Raw genomic sequence first — 14,136 nt, 5'->3', positions numbered from 1 at the left:
TACTGACCTCGCCTTCTGGATGATAGCGGTGTGAACAGGTAGTGGATTGGGTGGTTGTTGTCCTTGATGATCTTTTTAGCCTTCCTGTGACATCGGGTGCTGTAGGTGTCATGGAGGGCAGGTAGTTTTCCCCCAGTGATGCGTTGAGCAGACCGCACCACTCTCTGGAGAGCCTTGTGGTTGAGGGCAATGCAGTTGCCGTACCAGGCTGTGATACAGCCCGACAGGATGCTCTCGATTGTGCATCTGTAAAAGTTTGTCAGGGTTTTGGGTGACAAGCCAAATTTCTTCAGCCTCCTGAGGTTGAAGAGGCGCTGTTGCGCCTTCTTCACCACACTGTCTGTGTGGGTGGACCATTTCATTTTTTCTGTGATGTGTACGCCCAGGAACTTAAAACTTTCCACCTTCTCCACTGCTGACCCTTCGATGTGGATGGGGGGTGCTCCCTCTACTGTTTCCTGAAGTCCACGATCATCTGCTTTGTTTTGTTGACGTTGAGTGAGAGGTTATTTTCCTGACACCACACTCCAAGTGCCCTCACCTCCTCCCTGTAGGCAGTCTCATCGTTGTTGGTGATCAAGCCAACTACTGTTGTGTCGTCTGCAAACTTGATGATTGAGTTTGAGGCGTGTACGGTGAACAGGGAGTACAGGAGAGGGCTGAGCACACACCCTTGTGGGGCCCCAGTGTTGAGGGTCAGTGAAGGGGAGATGTTGTTTCCTACCTTCACCACCTGGGGGCGGCCCGTCAGAAAGTCCAGGACCCAGTTGCACAGGGAGGGGTTGAGACCCAGGGCCTCCAGCTTGATGATGAGCTTGGAGGGTACTATGGTGTTGAATGCTGAGCTGTAGTCAATGAACAGCATTCTTACATAGGTATTATTTTCGTCCAGATGGGATAGGGCAGTGTGCAGTGTGCAGTGCGATGGCGTAACATATTAAAAGTCCTCAGCTGGCAGCTTCATTAAATAGTACCCGCAGAACAACAGTCTCAACGTCAACAGTAAAGAGGCGACTCCGGGATTCTGGCCTTCTTGGCAGTTCCTCTGTCCAGTGTCTGTGTTCTTTTGCCCATCTTAATCTTTTCTTTTTATTGGCCAGTCTGAGATATGGCTTTTTCTTTGCAACTCTGCCTAGAAGGCCAGCATCCCGGAGTCGCCTGTTCACTGTTGATGTTGAGACTGGTGTTTTGCGGGCACTATTTAATGAAGAGCCAGTTGAGGACTTGTGAGGCATCTCTTTCTCAAACTAGACACTGTAATGTACCTGTCCTCTTGCTCAGTTGTGCACCGGGGCCTCCCACTCCTCTTTCTATTCTGGTTAGGGCCAGTTTGCGCTGTTCTGTGAAGGGAGTAGAACACAGCGTTGTACGAGATCTTCAGTTTCTTGGCAATTTCTCGCATGGAATAGCCTTCATTTCTCAGAACAAGAATAGACTGACGAGTTTCAGAAGAAAGTTCTTTGTTTCTGGCCGTTTCGAGCCTGTAATCGAACCCACAAATGCTGATGCTCCAGATACTCAAATAGTCTAAAGAAGACCAGTTTCATTGCTTCTTTAATCAGCACAACATTTTTCAGCTGTGCTAACATAATTGCAAAAGGGTTTTCTAATGATCAATTAGCATTTTAAAGTGATAAACTTGGATTAGCTAACACAATGTGCCATTGGAACACAGGAGCAATGGTTGCTGATAATGGGCCTCTATACGCCTATGTAGATATTCCATAAAAAATCTGCCTGTTTGCAGCTACAATAGTCATTTACAACATTAACAATGTCTACATTGTATTTCTGATCAATTTCATGATATTTTAAATGGACAATTTTTTTTTATGAGCAGATATTCCTATATAATTCCTGTTTCTATTCATAATATCATTCATATATATAATACAATTTTTAGATTTTTTTTCCATAAAGAATGTTTTTTTAATTAATCAGTATATTGTAGTTTAACCATAACCATTTGTTGTAATATTTGCTCTATCTTTTCTGGAGGATAAAACTGAAATTGTAACCAGCTTTGTATGGCTTGTTTAAGAAAGGGTGATACTTGAAACAAAATGTCATTTTCAATTAGTCGGAAATGAGAAGTTGTAATCTGTATAAAAGCAAAAGGCCGTTTTTGAACAAAGGATGAGCCTTTCTTAATAATCTACAGGAGAACCATTTTGGGTTTAAGTATAACATGTATGACAAGCTTTTAGTGAGAAGTTTAAAGCTTCAATATTTAATAATTTTGGCCCCCTCATATTCATTATATAAATAGGCACATTTAATTTTGTCTGGCTTAGCGTTCCAAATTAAATAAAATATTGTTTGCTCATATAATTTAAAATAGAGTTGTCTGGAGTAGGCAGTGCCATTAGTAAGTACTGTAAGTAAACTGTGATAGGACCAAATAGTTAATCAATGTGATTTTTCCATAAATAGACACGTATTTACCTCTCCGTGGTTGCAGAATCTTATCTATTTTTGCTAACTTTCTATTGAAATTGTGTTAAGTTAATTTATATTTTTTGAGAAGTGAATAACCAAGTATGTCTACTTCACCATCCGCCCATTTTATTGGTGAACTACAAGGTAGTGTAAACACTGTGTTTTTTAATGATCCAATACGTAATATGGTTAGGTTTTAGTCCAGAGAAGCTAGAAAAGTGATCAAGATCTTCAATGAGACTGTGCAGGGATCCAGATTTTGGACTTAAGAAAAAACTTGAGTCATTGGCATGCATTGACATTTTTGTTTTTATCCCCTGGATTTATAACCCCTTGATGTCCTTGTTGGATCTAATTTTAATAGCTAGCATTTCAATGGCCATAATAAATAAATATTGAGACAATGGACCGCCTTGTTTTACTCCTCTTAATAGCTCAATACTTTCTGAGAAGTAACCATTATTTACTATTTTACACCTGGGGTTGCTGTCCATATCTTTAACCCATTGTATAAGAGATTCCCGGAAATTAAAGCAATCCAGGCATTTACCTATAAATTCTAGTCGTACTTTATCAAATGCAATTTCAAAATCTCCTATGAAGACCAAGCCTGGTATCTTTGATGTTTCATAATGTTAAATTGTTTCAAGAAATGTTCCTATCTCCAATATATCGTCCATGTAAAAAACCTGTCTGATCAGGATGAACAATATCTGGTAAAACCTTTTTTGTTCTATGTGCTATGCATTTGGCCAAGATTTTCACATCACACCATTGAAGTGTAAGAGGCCTCCAGTTTTATAAATGGACTGAATCTTTATACTTACCACCTGTTTAAGTAGTAATGAAATCAGACCTTGTTTTGAGTACCTAAACGTCTACCATTTTTACAGGAGTAATTAAAACATGCTAATAATGGATCTCTGAGTACATCAAAAAAGATATACCTCTAGTGGTATACCATCAAGCCCTGGTGTTTTTACAGACAAAAATTATTTTATTGCCTCAAACTTCCTCTTCTGTAAGTTGGCCTTCACACAGGTCTTTCTGTGAATTTGTTCATTTGAATTTGTTATTATTATTATTATTAGGAAAGAAATCCTTACAGTTAACATCATTCAGTGGAAATGGAGGCGACTGAAAAGAAAACATATGCTGAAAGTATTTTCCTTTCTCTTTCAAAATATAATTTGGTGAATCATGGATGACTCCATTGTTTGTAACAAGTTTCTGTAAATTATTTTTGGTAGCATTTCTATGTTGAAGATTCCAGAAAAAAAATCTGAATTTTTCACCATTTTCCATCTAATTCGCTTTATTTTTGTAATACATTACACTCGATCGTTCTTGAATTACCTCCACTTCTTTTTGTTTTTCCTCTAACTTATTTTGTGCCTTTATAGTACAGTTTCCATTACCATCTACCTGCACTGTTACTTCCTCTATTTCCTTTATTAGTCTAATCTCTTTTGACCTAAACTGCTTTTGTTTTAATGATGAGTATTGTATTGAATGGCCTCTAAAAGTACATTTAAAATTGCCCCATACAATAAGGGGATGTGCTGTAAGTATGTTGTAAAAAAAAAAGTCAATTATGAGTTATTTTGTCTTAGTTAAGAACAAATTGTCATCCAATAGGCTTTGATTAAATTTCCAATATCTCCGTCCACGTGGAAATTCTGTAAGAGTTATATGGAGGCCAATTAGATGGTGGTCCGATCGCATTCGGTCACTGATTAATACTTGTTTTTACTTTTGATGCCAGCAAGAATGAGACTAGGAAGTAATCAAGACGGCTAGCTTGATTAAGCCTCCTCCGTGTATATCTTACTAGGTCAGGGGTTTTCAGCCTACATATATCCACTAGTTCTAATGTATCCATGATCTTTGTGATCTCCTTAAAACCTCATCAGGATTGCACCCTTTTTTTAAATTCACCTAAAATGACATACCCAAATCTAACTGCCTGTAACTCAGGCCCTAAAGCAATGATATGCATATTTTTGGTAACATTTGAAAGGAAACACTTTGAAGTTTGTGGAAATGCGAAAGGAATGTAGGAGAATAACACAATAGATCTGGTATGCATAGGCCATCATAGGTCTGTGGAGATCTTCACAATTGCTGTAATAATCTGCGCAGAATCTCGAACAGCATTGATAACACATTGGAAATTCAACTAACTTCTGGCTGTCTTTTTGAGTAGGTGAAAATAGGTTGTAATCTCATTGATCTACGTCTAAACCAAATATTAGCCAATTATCCACGTTTAAATGACGTAGTGTGTCCAGTGGGCAGCCTCCATGGTCAGGCTCTTCACCTTCCATCGTTTAGGAGGCATTGTCTCCCGATGACTATCATTCGTCAACAACGATCGATGAAGCCCATTTAACTTGAGCTATTGACTCACAGACCCTCAACAGACAGAGGCTGAAAAAATACAAAGAAATTAGATGGAGGTGAAAAAAGAACAAAAGGGCGGCTATGAAAACGCTGCTTTTCACTAGGCCTAATGAGATTTGGAGAGAGAAAGAAAAAAGGAGGTAGGGGGAAAGAGAAAGAGAGAACACAGAGGAGGAATCGATCGATGCAAGCAGATAATCTAGGGCTCTGTCCCAATGTGTAAATTGGTGACATTGCAGGGGTGGGCACACCAGGGAAGAGATCAATTGGCTGCTTTTTTTTGCTCTGTAATCCTTAACTATCTATAAGTAATTAACCTTCAGAGGAGAAAGAGGGAATAAAATTAGAAGGAAAGAGAGGAGCCGCTATCGAGCAAACGCAATAAGTAGACAGCGCTGATGCACTAGGTGCTGGAACTCTTTTGCTGACTAAAACTTGGGAACTGCAATTGTGGCAATTTAAATGGTTTATCATTTATTTACAGAGCCTTCAGAAAGTATTCTCACCCCTTGACTTATTCCATATTTTGTTGTGTTACCGCCTGAATTCAAAATGGATTACATTTATACTTTTCCCCCATAACGACAGCGAAAACATGTTTATAGAAATGTATTAAAAATGAAACACAGAAATATCTCACTTACATAAGGATTCACACCCCTGAGTGAATACTTTGCAGAAGCACATTTAGCAGTGATTACAGCTGTCAGTCTTTATAAGAGCTTTCCACACCTGGATTGTGCAACAGTTGCCCAATATTCTTTTAAAATTATTCAAGCTCTGTCATATAGATTTTTTGATCATTGCTAGACAACCATTTTCAGGTCTTGGAATATATTTTCAAGTAGATTTAAGTCAAAACTAACATTTACTGTCTTCTCGGTAAGCATCTCCAGTGTAGATTTGGTCTTGTGTTTTAGGTTATTGTCCTGCTGAAAGGTGAATTCATCTCCCAGTATCTGGGAGTCTCCCATTGTTAAGCAAATGTTTACTTCTGAATTTATTTAGCCTTGCCATAACAAAGGGGTTGAATACTTATTGACTAGACATTCCAGATTTTCATTTTTAATTAATTGGCAAAAATGTCAAAAAACATAATTCCACTTTAACATTATGGGGTATGTGTAGGACAGTGACAAAAAAAATCTTGATTTAATCAATTTTAAATTCAGGCTGTTACACAACAAAATGTGGAAAAAGTCAAGGGGTGTGAATACTGTCTGAAGGCACTGTACATTCTTAGTCTAAGTACTTCCATATCATCTGTTTCATATTTGTTTTTCTATGACCTCTCCTTGGATGTAGTCTACGAGTGGGTAGGTAGGCATCTCCTTTGAATAAAGATACTTTCCGATTATTTTAAATAGATATCAAGGTGACTGCTGAAGAATGCAGTATCTACCACCTCCCTTTAACCAATTATATCAGCCATGACTTGTATACAGACCCAGATCTCTGGTGACAAACATACATAGCGCAAAATTTGGTTATGGGTTCCACGATCACTAGACTTCTATCATCAGTGAAGGATAAGAGTTCAAATGATCATGCGACTACAGTATGGGCCAAGAAGTTTCTTTTCAGGGTTACTAGGATACCTTTTAGTATTAGAATCCCTTCTCACCTCATCTCTAAAACTGTTATGAGGCCAGTTTCTGCAGAGTTGCTCCTCACATGGACAAAGCTGGAGTGCCCTGTGGGTAGGTTTGCTTCACTGCTTTCCAGAAGATTCTGCACATGCATACTGTAGTTGAACATGACTTTTTCCAGATTTTGCTGTTACAGCCTTATTCTAAAATGGCCTAATTTATTTTTCCCCACGGTTTTTCTACACACAATACCCCATAACGACAAAGCAAAAACAGTTTTTTATACATTTTTGCAAATGTGTAAAAAATACAAAACTGAAATATCACATTTACATTAGTATTCAGACCCTTTACTCAGTACATTGTTGAAGCACCTTCGATAGCGATTACAGCCTCGAGTCTTCTTGGGTATGACGCTACAAGCTTGACACACCTGTATTTGGGGAGTTTCTCCCATTTTTCTCTGCAGATCCTCTCAAGCTCTGTCAGGTTGGATGGGGAGCGTCGCTGCACAGCTATTTTCAGGTCTCTCCAGAGTTGTTCGATCGGGTTCAAGTCCTGGCTCTGGCCGGGCAACTCAAGGACATTCAGAGACTTGTCCTGAAGCCACTCCAGCCTTGTCTTGGCTGTACTTAGGGTCGTAGTCCTGTTGGAAGGTGAACCTTCGCCCCAGTCTGAGTTCCTGAGCGCTCTGGAGCAGGTTTTCATTAAGGATCTCTCTGTACTTTGCTTCGTTCATCATTCTCTCGATCCTGACTAGTCTCCCAGTCCCTGAAAAACATTCCCACAGCATGATGCTGCCACCACCATGCTTCACCGTAGGGATGGTGCCAGGTTTCCTCCAGATGTGACGCTTAGCATTCAGGCCAAAGAGTTCAACTTTGGTTTCTGTCTTGGTCATCTCCCTGGCCCAGGCCTTCTCCCCCGATTGCTCAGTTTGGCCGGGCGGCCAGCTCTAGGAAGAGCCTTGTTGGTTCCAAACGTATTCCATTTAAGAATGATGGTGGCCACTGTGTTCTTGGGGACCTTCAATGCTGCAGACATTTCTTGGTACCCTTGCCCAGATCTGTGCCTCGACACAATCCTGTCTCGGAGCTCTACGGACAACTCCTTCGACCTCATGGCCTGGTTTTGCTCTGACATGCAGTGTCAACTATGGGACCTTATATAGACAGGTGTGTGCCTTTCCAAATCATGTCCAATCAATTGAATTTACCACAGGTGGACTCCAATAAAGTTCTAGAAACATCTCAAGGATGATCAATGGAAACAGGATGCACCTGAGCTCAATTTCGAGTCTCATAACAAAGGGTCTGAATACTTATGTAAATTAAGTATTTCTGTTGTTTTTAATAAATTGGCAAAATTTATAAAAACCTGTTTTCACTTTGTCATTATGGGGTATTGTGTATAGATTGATGATAAAATGTTTTTATTTAATCATTTTTAAAATAACGCTGTAACGTAACAAAATGTGGAAAAAGGGAAGGGGTCTGACTACTTTCCGAATGCACTGTATCTGGTGGTATGCTACTTTTGTGCCATTAATATCATGCAAAACTTCTGAAGTAGAGATCAACATTCTTCAGTAATGCAAACAAAAATAATGATATTGAAAGCAAAACCTAAACACAATATTATTGAGAGCAAAAATGATAATATTGAGTGAAAAAGATTATGCAAGGAAATACATTTGAAATGCAAGAAGGGGGTCACACTTCCCTCAATATCAAATCCCAATGCTCCAGGGCAGTGACGGCGACAATACCCTGTGTAGGGTGACATTTTTGGGATGGGACGTTAAACGGATGTCCTGATTCTTGGCACTTGAAAGACCAGGGGCATATGGTCATAATTGGCATAGATCACTCCTCACCTCTCCACCATGTGTTTGCTGTGCATTACCCAAGCGGGTTCCACACATTGGTGGTGGATGAGGTGAGTTTCCCCCTTACTAAACTCAGCAAAAAAACGTCCCTTTTCCAGGACCCTGTCTTTCAAAGATAATTCGTAAAAATCCAAATAACTTCACAGATCTTCATTGTAAAGGGTTTTAACACTGTTTCCCATGCTTGTTCAATGAACCATAAACAGTTAATGAACATGCACCTGTGGAACGGTCGTTAAGACACTAACAGCTTACAGACGTTAGGCAATTAAGGTCAGTTAGGACACTAAAGAGGCCTTTCTACCGACTCTGAAAAACACCAAAAGAAAGATGCCCAGTGTCCCTGCTCATCTGCGTGAACGCGCCTTAGGCATGCTGCAAGGAGGCATGTGACCAGGGCAATAAATTGCAATGTTCGTACTGTGAGATGCCTAAGACAGCGCTACAGGGAGACAGGACGGACAGCTGATCGTCCTTGCAGTGGCAGACCACGTGTAACAACACCTGCACAGGATCGGTACATCTGAACATCACACCTGCGGGACAGGTACAGGATGGCAACAACAACTGTCCGAGTTACACCAGGAACGTACAATCCCTCCATCAGTGCTCAGACTGTCCGCAATAGGCTGAGAGAGGGCTTGTAGGCCTGTTGTAAGGCAGGTCCTCACCAGACACCACTGGCAACAACGTCGCCTATGGGCACAAACCCACCGTCGCTGGACCAGACAGGACTGGCAAAAAGTGCTCTTCGCTGATGAGTCGCGGTTTTGTCTCACCAGGGGTGATGGTTGGATTCGCGTTTATCGTTGAAGGAATGAGCATTACACTGAGGCCAGTACTCTGGAGCGGGATCGATTTGGAGGTGGATGGTCCGTCATGGTCTGGGGCGGTGTGTCACAGCATCATCGGACTGAGCTTGTTGTCATTGCAGGCAATCTCAACGCTGTGCTTTACAAGGAAAGACATCCTCCTCCCTCATGTGGTACCCTTCCTGCAGGCTCATCCTGACATGACCATCCAGCATGACAATGCCACCAGCCATACTGCTCGTTCTGTGCGTGATTTCCTGCAAGACAGGAATGTCAGTGTTCTGACATGGCCAGCGAAGAGCCCAGATCTCAATCCCATTGAGCACGTCTGGGACCTGTTTGATCGGAGGGTGAGGGCTAGGGCCAGGGCCATTCCCCCCAGAAATGTCCGGGAACTTGCAGATGCCTTGGTGGAATAGTGGGGTAACATCTCACAGCAAGAACTGCCAATTTTTTTATATATATATTTCACCTTTATTTAACCAGGTAGGCCAGTTGAGAACACGTTCTCATTTATAACTGCGACCTGGCCAAGATAAAGCAAAGCAGTGCGACACAAACAGAGTTACACATGGGATAAACACACGTACAGCCAATAACACAAATCTGGTGCAGTCCATGAGGAGATGCACTGCAGTACTTAATGCAGCTGGTGGCCACACCAGATACTGACTGTTACTTTTGATTTTGACCCCCCCTTTGTTCAGGGACACATTACTCCATTTCTGTTAGTCACATGTCTGTGGAACTTGTTCAGTTTATGTCTCAGTTGTTGAATCTTACGTTCATACAAATATTAACACATGTTAAGTTTGCTGAAATCAAACAGTTGACAGTGAGGACGTTTCTTTTTTTGCTGAGTTCATGTAAAACAGTTCAGTAAGTAGAAAGGCGCTATATAAATCCTATCAATCAATCCATTCTGTGTAGGCAGGGTTTAGAGGGCTGTGTAGATGATGCATCCCCAGTGGCCAACCAGTTTAGGAGTGATAGTTCAACTTCATGTGATTTTTTATGACCGCTGAGAAAGATGAGAGTAAAGGGTGCCCCCTACTGATCCTCTAACACACTTCCAGCTACATCTGGTCTCCCATCCAGGGACCGACCCTGCTTAGCTTCAGAGGCAAACCAGCAGTGGGATGCAGGGTGCTATGCTGATGGAATGAATGTGCCAAAACTTACAACTGCCCCCAAAACAATTTAATGCAAAGAAGGTGTTTAATCACAATTGAAAATGTTTCAGTGAAAACTATAATTTTTAATTAACTCATTTGTTCGCACATTTAAAAATGTTTTTCTTGCAATTATGATTTCTTTGTTGAATATTTTGGGTTTTTGCTTGCAATATATATTGATTTGTTCTCAACTTCAGAAGTTTTACTTCAAATTTATAGCAGAAAAAGTAGATGGATGGTGGATGAAAACGACATTTTCAAAATTGTATTTACAGAAACTCCCTGCAATGTAATATGAACATTTCATGACCTTAGGACCAAGAAAATGTATTTAAAATAGCTTCTGAAGTTTCATAATTGTATGTTCGTTTATAGGAAAATATGGTGATGATACGCAAAGGCAGGGAACATTTAAGCATACAAACATGATCAGCATTATCATAAATATTTGGACAATGGCAAAGAGCACAAGACAAGTATCAATATATCTTTATTTATTGGCATAGAATTATGCATGCAACCATCTTAAATCAAATACTCCCATTCATATTCTATTATGGGACACCCTTCAATAATATTTAAATTAGCAAAAGGCATACAGTATGTTACTCAAATAGTCACATAAACACACAATAATACAATGGACTAGTGGTCTATGAAGGACTATGAAGCAGATGCAACAAGTTAAATGATTAAAAAAAAAAACGTGTTACAAATATGGCCACAGTAGAAAGCATTAGCATGATGACAATGACATAATTAAACACTGGGCAGCACTTCCTCTTACAGCCAGTGCCTTGAGCAATAAGCACTAGCAAATAACCAGGGCCTCGTTTCCCAAAGCCATCGTCAGAACCTTCGTACAATGTATCTTTAGTAGCTGTTTCCCCAAAACATTGTCACTAAAGTTACACTTGAAAGCGCGTGTTATTTACGGACTACCTCAGACCACTGGTAGAACAGCTAAGTGCGTTGTTAGATGCTTCTTTGCCATTCCACGTCACTTTATACACAGCAGATCTCCGTTGTAGTCAACTTCAGAACAAAGTTGACTACAAATACAAAGTTGCCAATGTCTTTGTAATTGTAACAAGCGAAGAATAAAACATTGCTTCAAATGAAAACTGAGATGACTGCAAAAGAGAAATACATTATAGGCTACATTGAAATAAATGTTATGTTCAATCAATTTAATTATATTTAGCTAATTCTAGACAGCTAATTCCGTCTATAATTTTTGCTACAATATATTTAAAAAATGTGTAACAACATGTGCTCATGTGCCAAATCTAGATGACAGCTGTTCTGTCATCAGTATTGTGTAATAATTTTAATGCTAAGGTAAGACCTGAATGGAGAAAGCTGATTCGAGAGCAGAGATGCTTTTCTTTCGATCCGATCAGTATCGACACATGGTCTAACGACGCACTTAGTGAACATTCTCTCTACATGCTTGTTTGGGAAATACTTTAAAATGTGGCTCATAAATAACGAGGCATCTGACACGATCATTGTAATGCTTAAGTTACATCGCAACTGGGAAACGAGGCCCAGGTTGTTACCTTGTACAGTACATAATTGTAGCTGTTACCTTTACATGGTATTACATCCTGGGATTAAATGTTTAATGAGTCATTACTTAAAACTAAGGATTTGGCGCTAATTTGATTATCGGAGGCTTCTTCTTTACTTGTTTCTGTTTTAAATCAGCGCTCCTCGAGTCCCCCGATTTCTTCTTCTTTGAAAATACACAAATGAGGGAACCAAATTGGAAGTAATTAGCTAAGTGAATGTAAAATGCTTGAAACCACTGTCAGCATGGCATAATTTGATAAAGAGCTTCGGAAATGTAATTCCTTGCCATGGACCATCTCTCACGACTTAACCATTTAAGTACATAGTTACCAAGTAAGTTCATGGTTACTTGATGAAAACAGGCTGTGTAACTCTTCAAGTGTAGCTCTTCTACCAAAATGGACACCTGGGGGATGAAAAACAATACAAGTTCAGTGACCATTGTTAAAAATTTTCCCAACATAAGCCACAAATGTTTTCCCAACCAAGACACTTTTTTGTAGTTTGGGTACCTCTCTGATCCTGCTTTAGGCAACTTATAGTTGTATTGTCAAACAGCATGGCAGTGCCATAGCATTGTTGAATGCTGAAACAGTCCGGCACCCAGGCTAGGCTAATTGATGCGAACTAACAGTTACTGATGATGGTAACGAGCCAATGTAGCACAGGCTAGGCTAACTAATGCTAACTAATAGTACTAGGCTAACTGATGCTAACTAACAGCGCTAGTCTAACTGATGCTAACTAACAGTACTTTGCTAGCAGATGCTCACTAAGAGTACTAGGCTAACTGATGCCAACTTACAGTATTAGTCTGATGCTAACTAACAGTAGGCTAACTGATGCTAACTAAGAACAAACAGATCATACTGACCATCCAATATAACACTGGCACAGGTTCTCGTGCGACGTCGCCTGCTTGATGAGGAGCTCCACTTGGGTTGGCACATCCAGAGTCTCATCGTGTGAGAAATCACGCCCTGATGGGGAAAAGCAACACATATTAGTCAATGAATGCTAATATGCTAGCATAGCCTAGCATTTTTAGTTACATGTGTAGGGAAAGACTTACCAGTCAGCTTGTCTCGTACTCTGTTGATAATCTGGATAGCCTTTTTATTCAGGGCCTCAGGCTGGACAGTGCCATCTCCAACTGATGGGAGAGGAACACAGTGATGACTGATACACTAACATGTGTACCAGCAGCCATTTGAGGAAATATTTGGGCCAACAACAAGCAAAGATAGTACTTCCACATACCAATATCCTCCACAAGGATTGTTGAGGAAAGAAAAACCAATAGAAGCTACTTGCCACTCAGCAACTATTCATAGCTGTGTTTTAACACAGGAAGCGTCATGTTGACAAAACACATTTACATTTTTAGTCATGTCTCCCCCATCCATGTCCTTGACTTATCCTAAATAAGTATATTTAACACACGTATGTTGTTCAAATTTAGATATCACAAAGAGAATTTGACCCTCATTCACCGCCAGTCAGCCTGAGCAGCTGATGGCCCGTCGAAATTACACCTAAACTATATCGAAACTAATTTCACACATTAGCCAAAAGACAAGATTAAATTGACAATAGTCTGATGGGTGAAAATATTATCAATTGTCAAATTGTATATGAAGAGATGGGCAGCTTGGAACTGACACAGAGGCAGGAAAACGGAGCTCCAAAATTACACTTTTTCAAATCCTCTTACAGTTAGTTAGATTAGATTCAGGTAAGACATTTTGATTTCTATATAGCATCAGACAGAGCAGAAAGAGCAGTTTCTAGAACACGTAGCTTTGCCAAATAACCAAAAAATGTAAGAGGTGAGCTCTATTTCAAAATACCACTTTTTCTAAGAATGACCATTGTTTTAGGCGCTCCACACGTGAACATGCCTAAGCAAAGACTAGTAACATAAAACAACTTAAAATATGCTATTCTGTTCTTTGAAATACATTTTCTTATTTCCATAATGCTTCTTAAGACCCGCCAAAACAAAATTATAATAGATTTCTTTGTGATGGAAAACATTTTTTTGTGTTTTTAATGTTTGTATATATAGCTTACAGCAAAATAAAGTATTGAAAAATATTATGTTCTTCATATTCTAATGTTACCTAAGACCTTCATAAACATAACCAAATGAAAATTTTTCCAATAGCATATATGAAATGTATTTATTAGACTGTTAGAATGTTGAAGTCCAAAAGATAAGTCATTGGCTCGAAGTGGGGTCCCTCGAGGCCCAC

At 39.8% G+C, this 14,136-nt stretch overlaps 1 protein-coding gene across 2 annotated transcripts in view; it reads right to left on the bottom strand.

Moving 5' to 3' along the window:
• Window positions 1-10,778: 10,778 nt before the first annotated feature.
• mtor (mechanistic target of rapamycin kinase) overlaps window positions 10,779-14,136 on the bottom strand; it is a 128,159-nt gene continuing 124,801 nt past the window's right edge. For both annotated transcript variants that reach the window (XM_039008415.1, XM_039008416.1), the window contains 3 exons: window positions 12,954-13,034; window positions 12,756-12,861; window positions 10,779-12,287 (listed from right to left, as the gene is read on the bottom strand). In XM_039008415.1, coding sequence (XP_038864343.1) covers window positions 12,272-12,287; window positions 12,756-12,861; window positions 12,954-13,034 — 203 coding nt within the window. In that variant the 3' untranslated portion in view covers window positions 10,779-12,271. The remainder of the gene's footprint in view (window positions 12,288-12,755; window positions 12,862-12,953; window positions 13,035-14,136) is intronic.

This window comes from Salvelinus namaycush, chromosome 14 (genome assembly GCF_016432855.1).
Source record: "Salvelinus namaycush isolate Seneca chromosome 14, SaNama_1.0, whole genome shotgun sequence".
Taxonomy (NCBI): domain Eukaryota; kingdom Metazoa; phylum Chordata; class Actinopteri; order Salmoniformes; family Salmonidae; genus Salvelinus; species Salvelinus namaycush.
The sequence above is the reverse complement of the archived record's forward strand: the minus strand, read 5'-3'. Positions and strand labels throughout refer to the sequence as shown.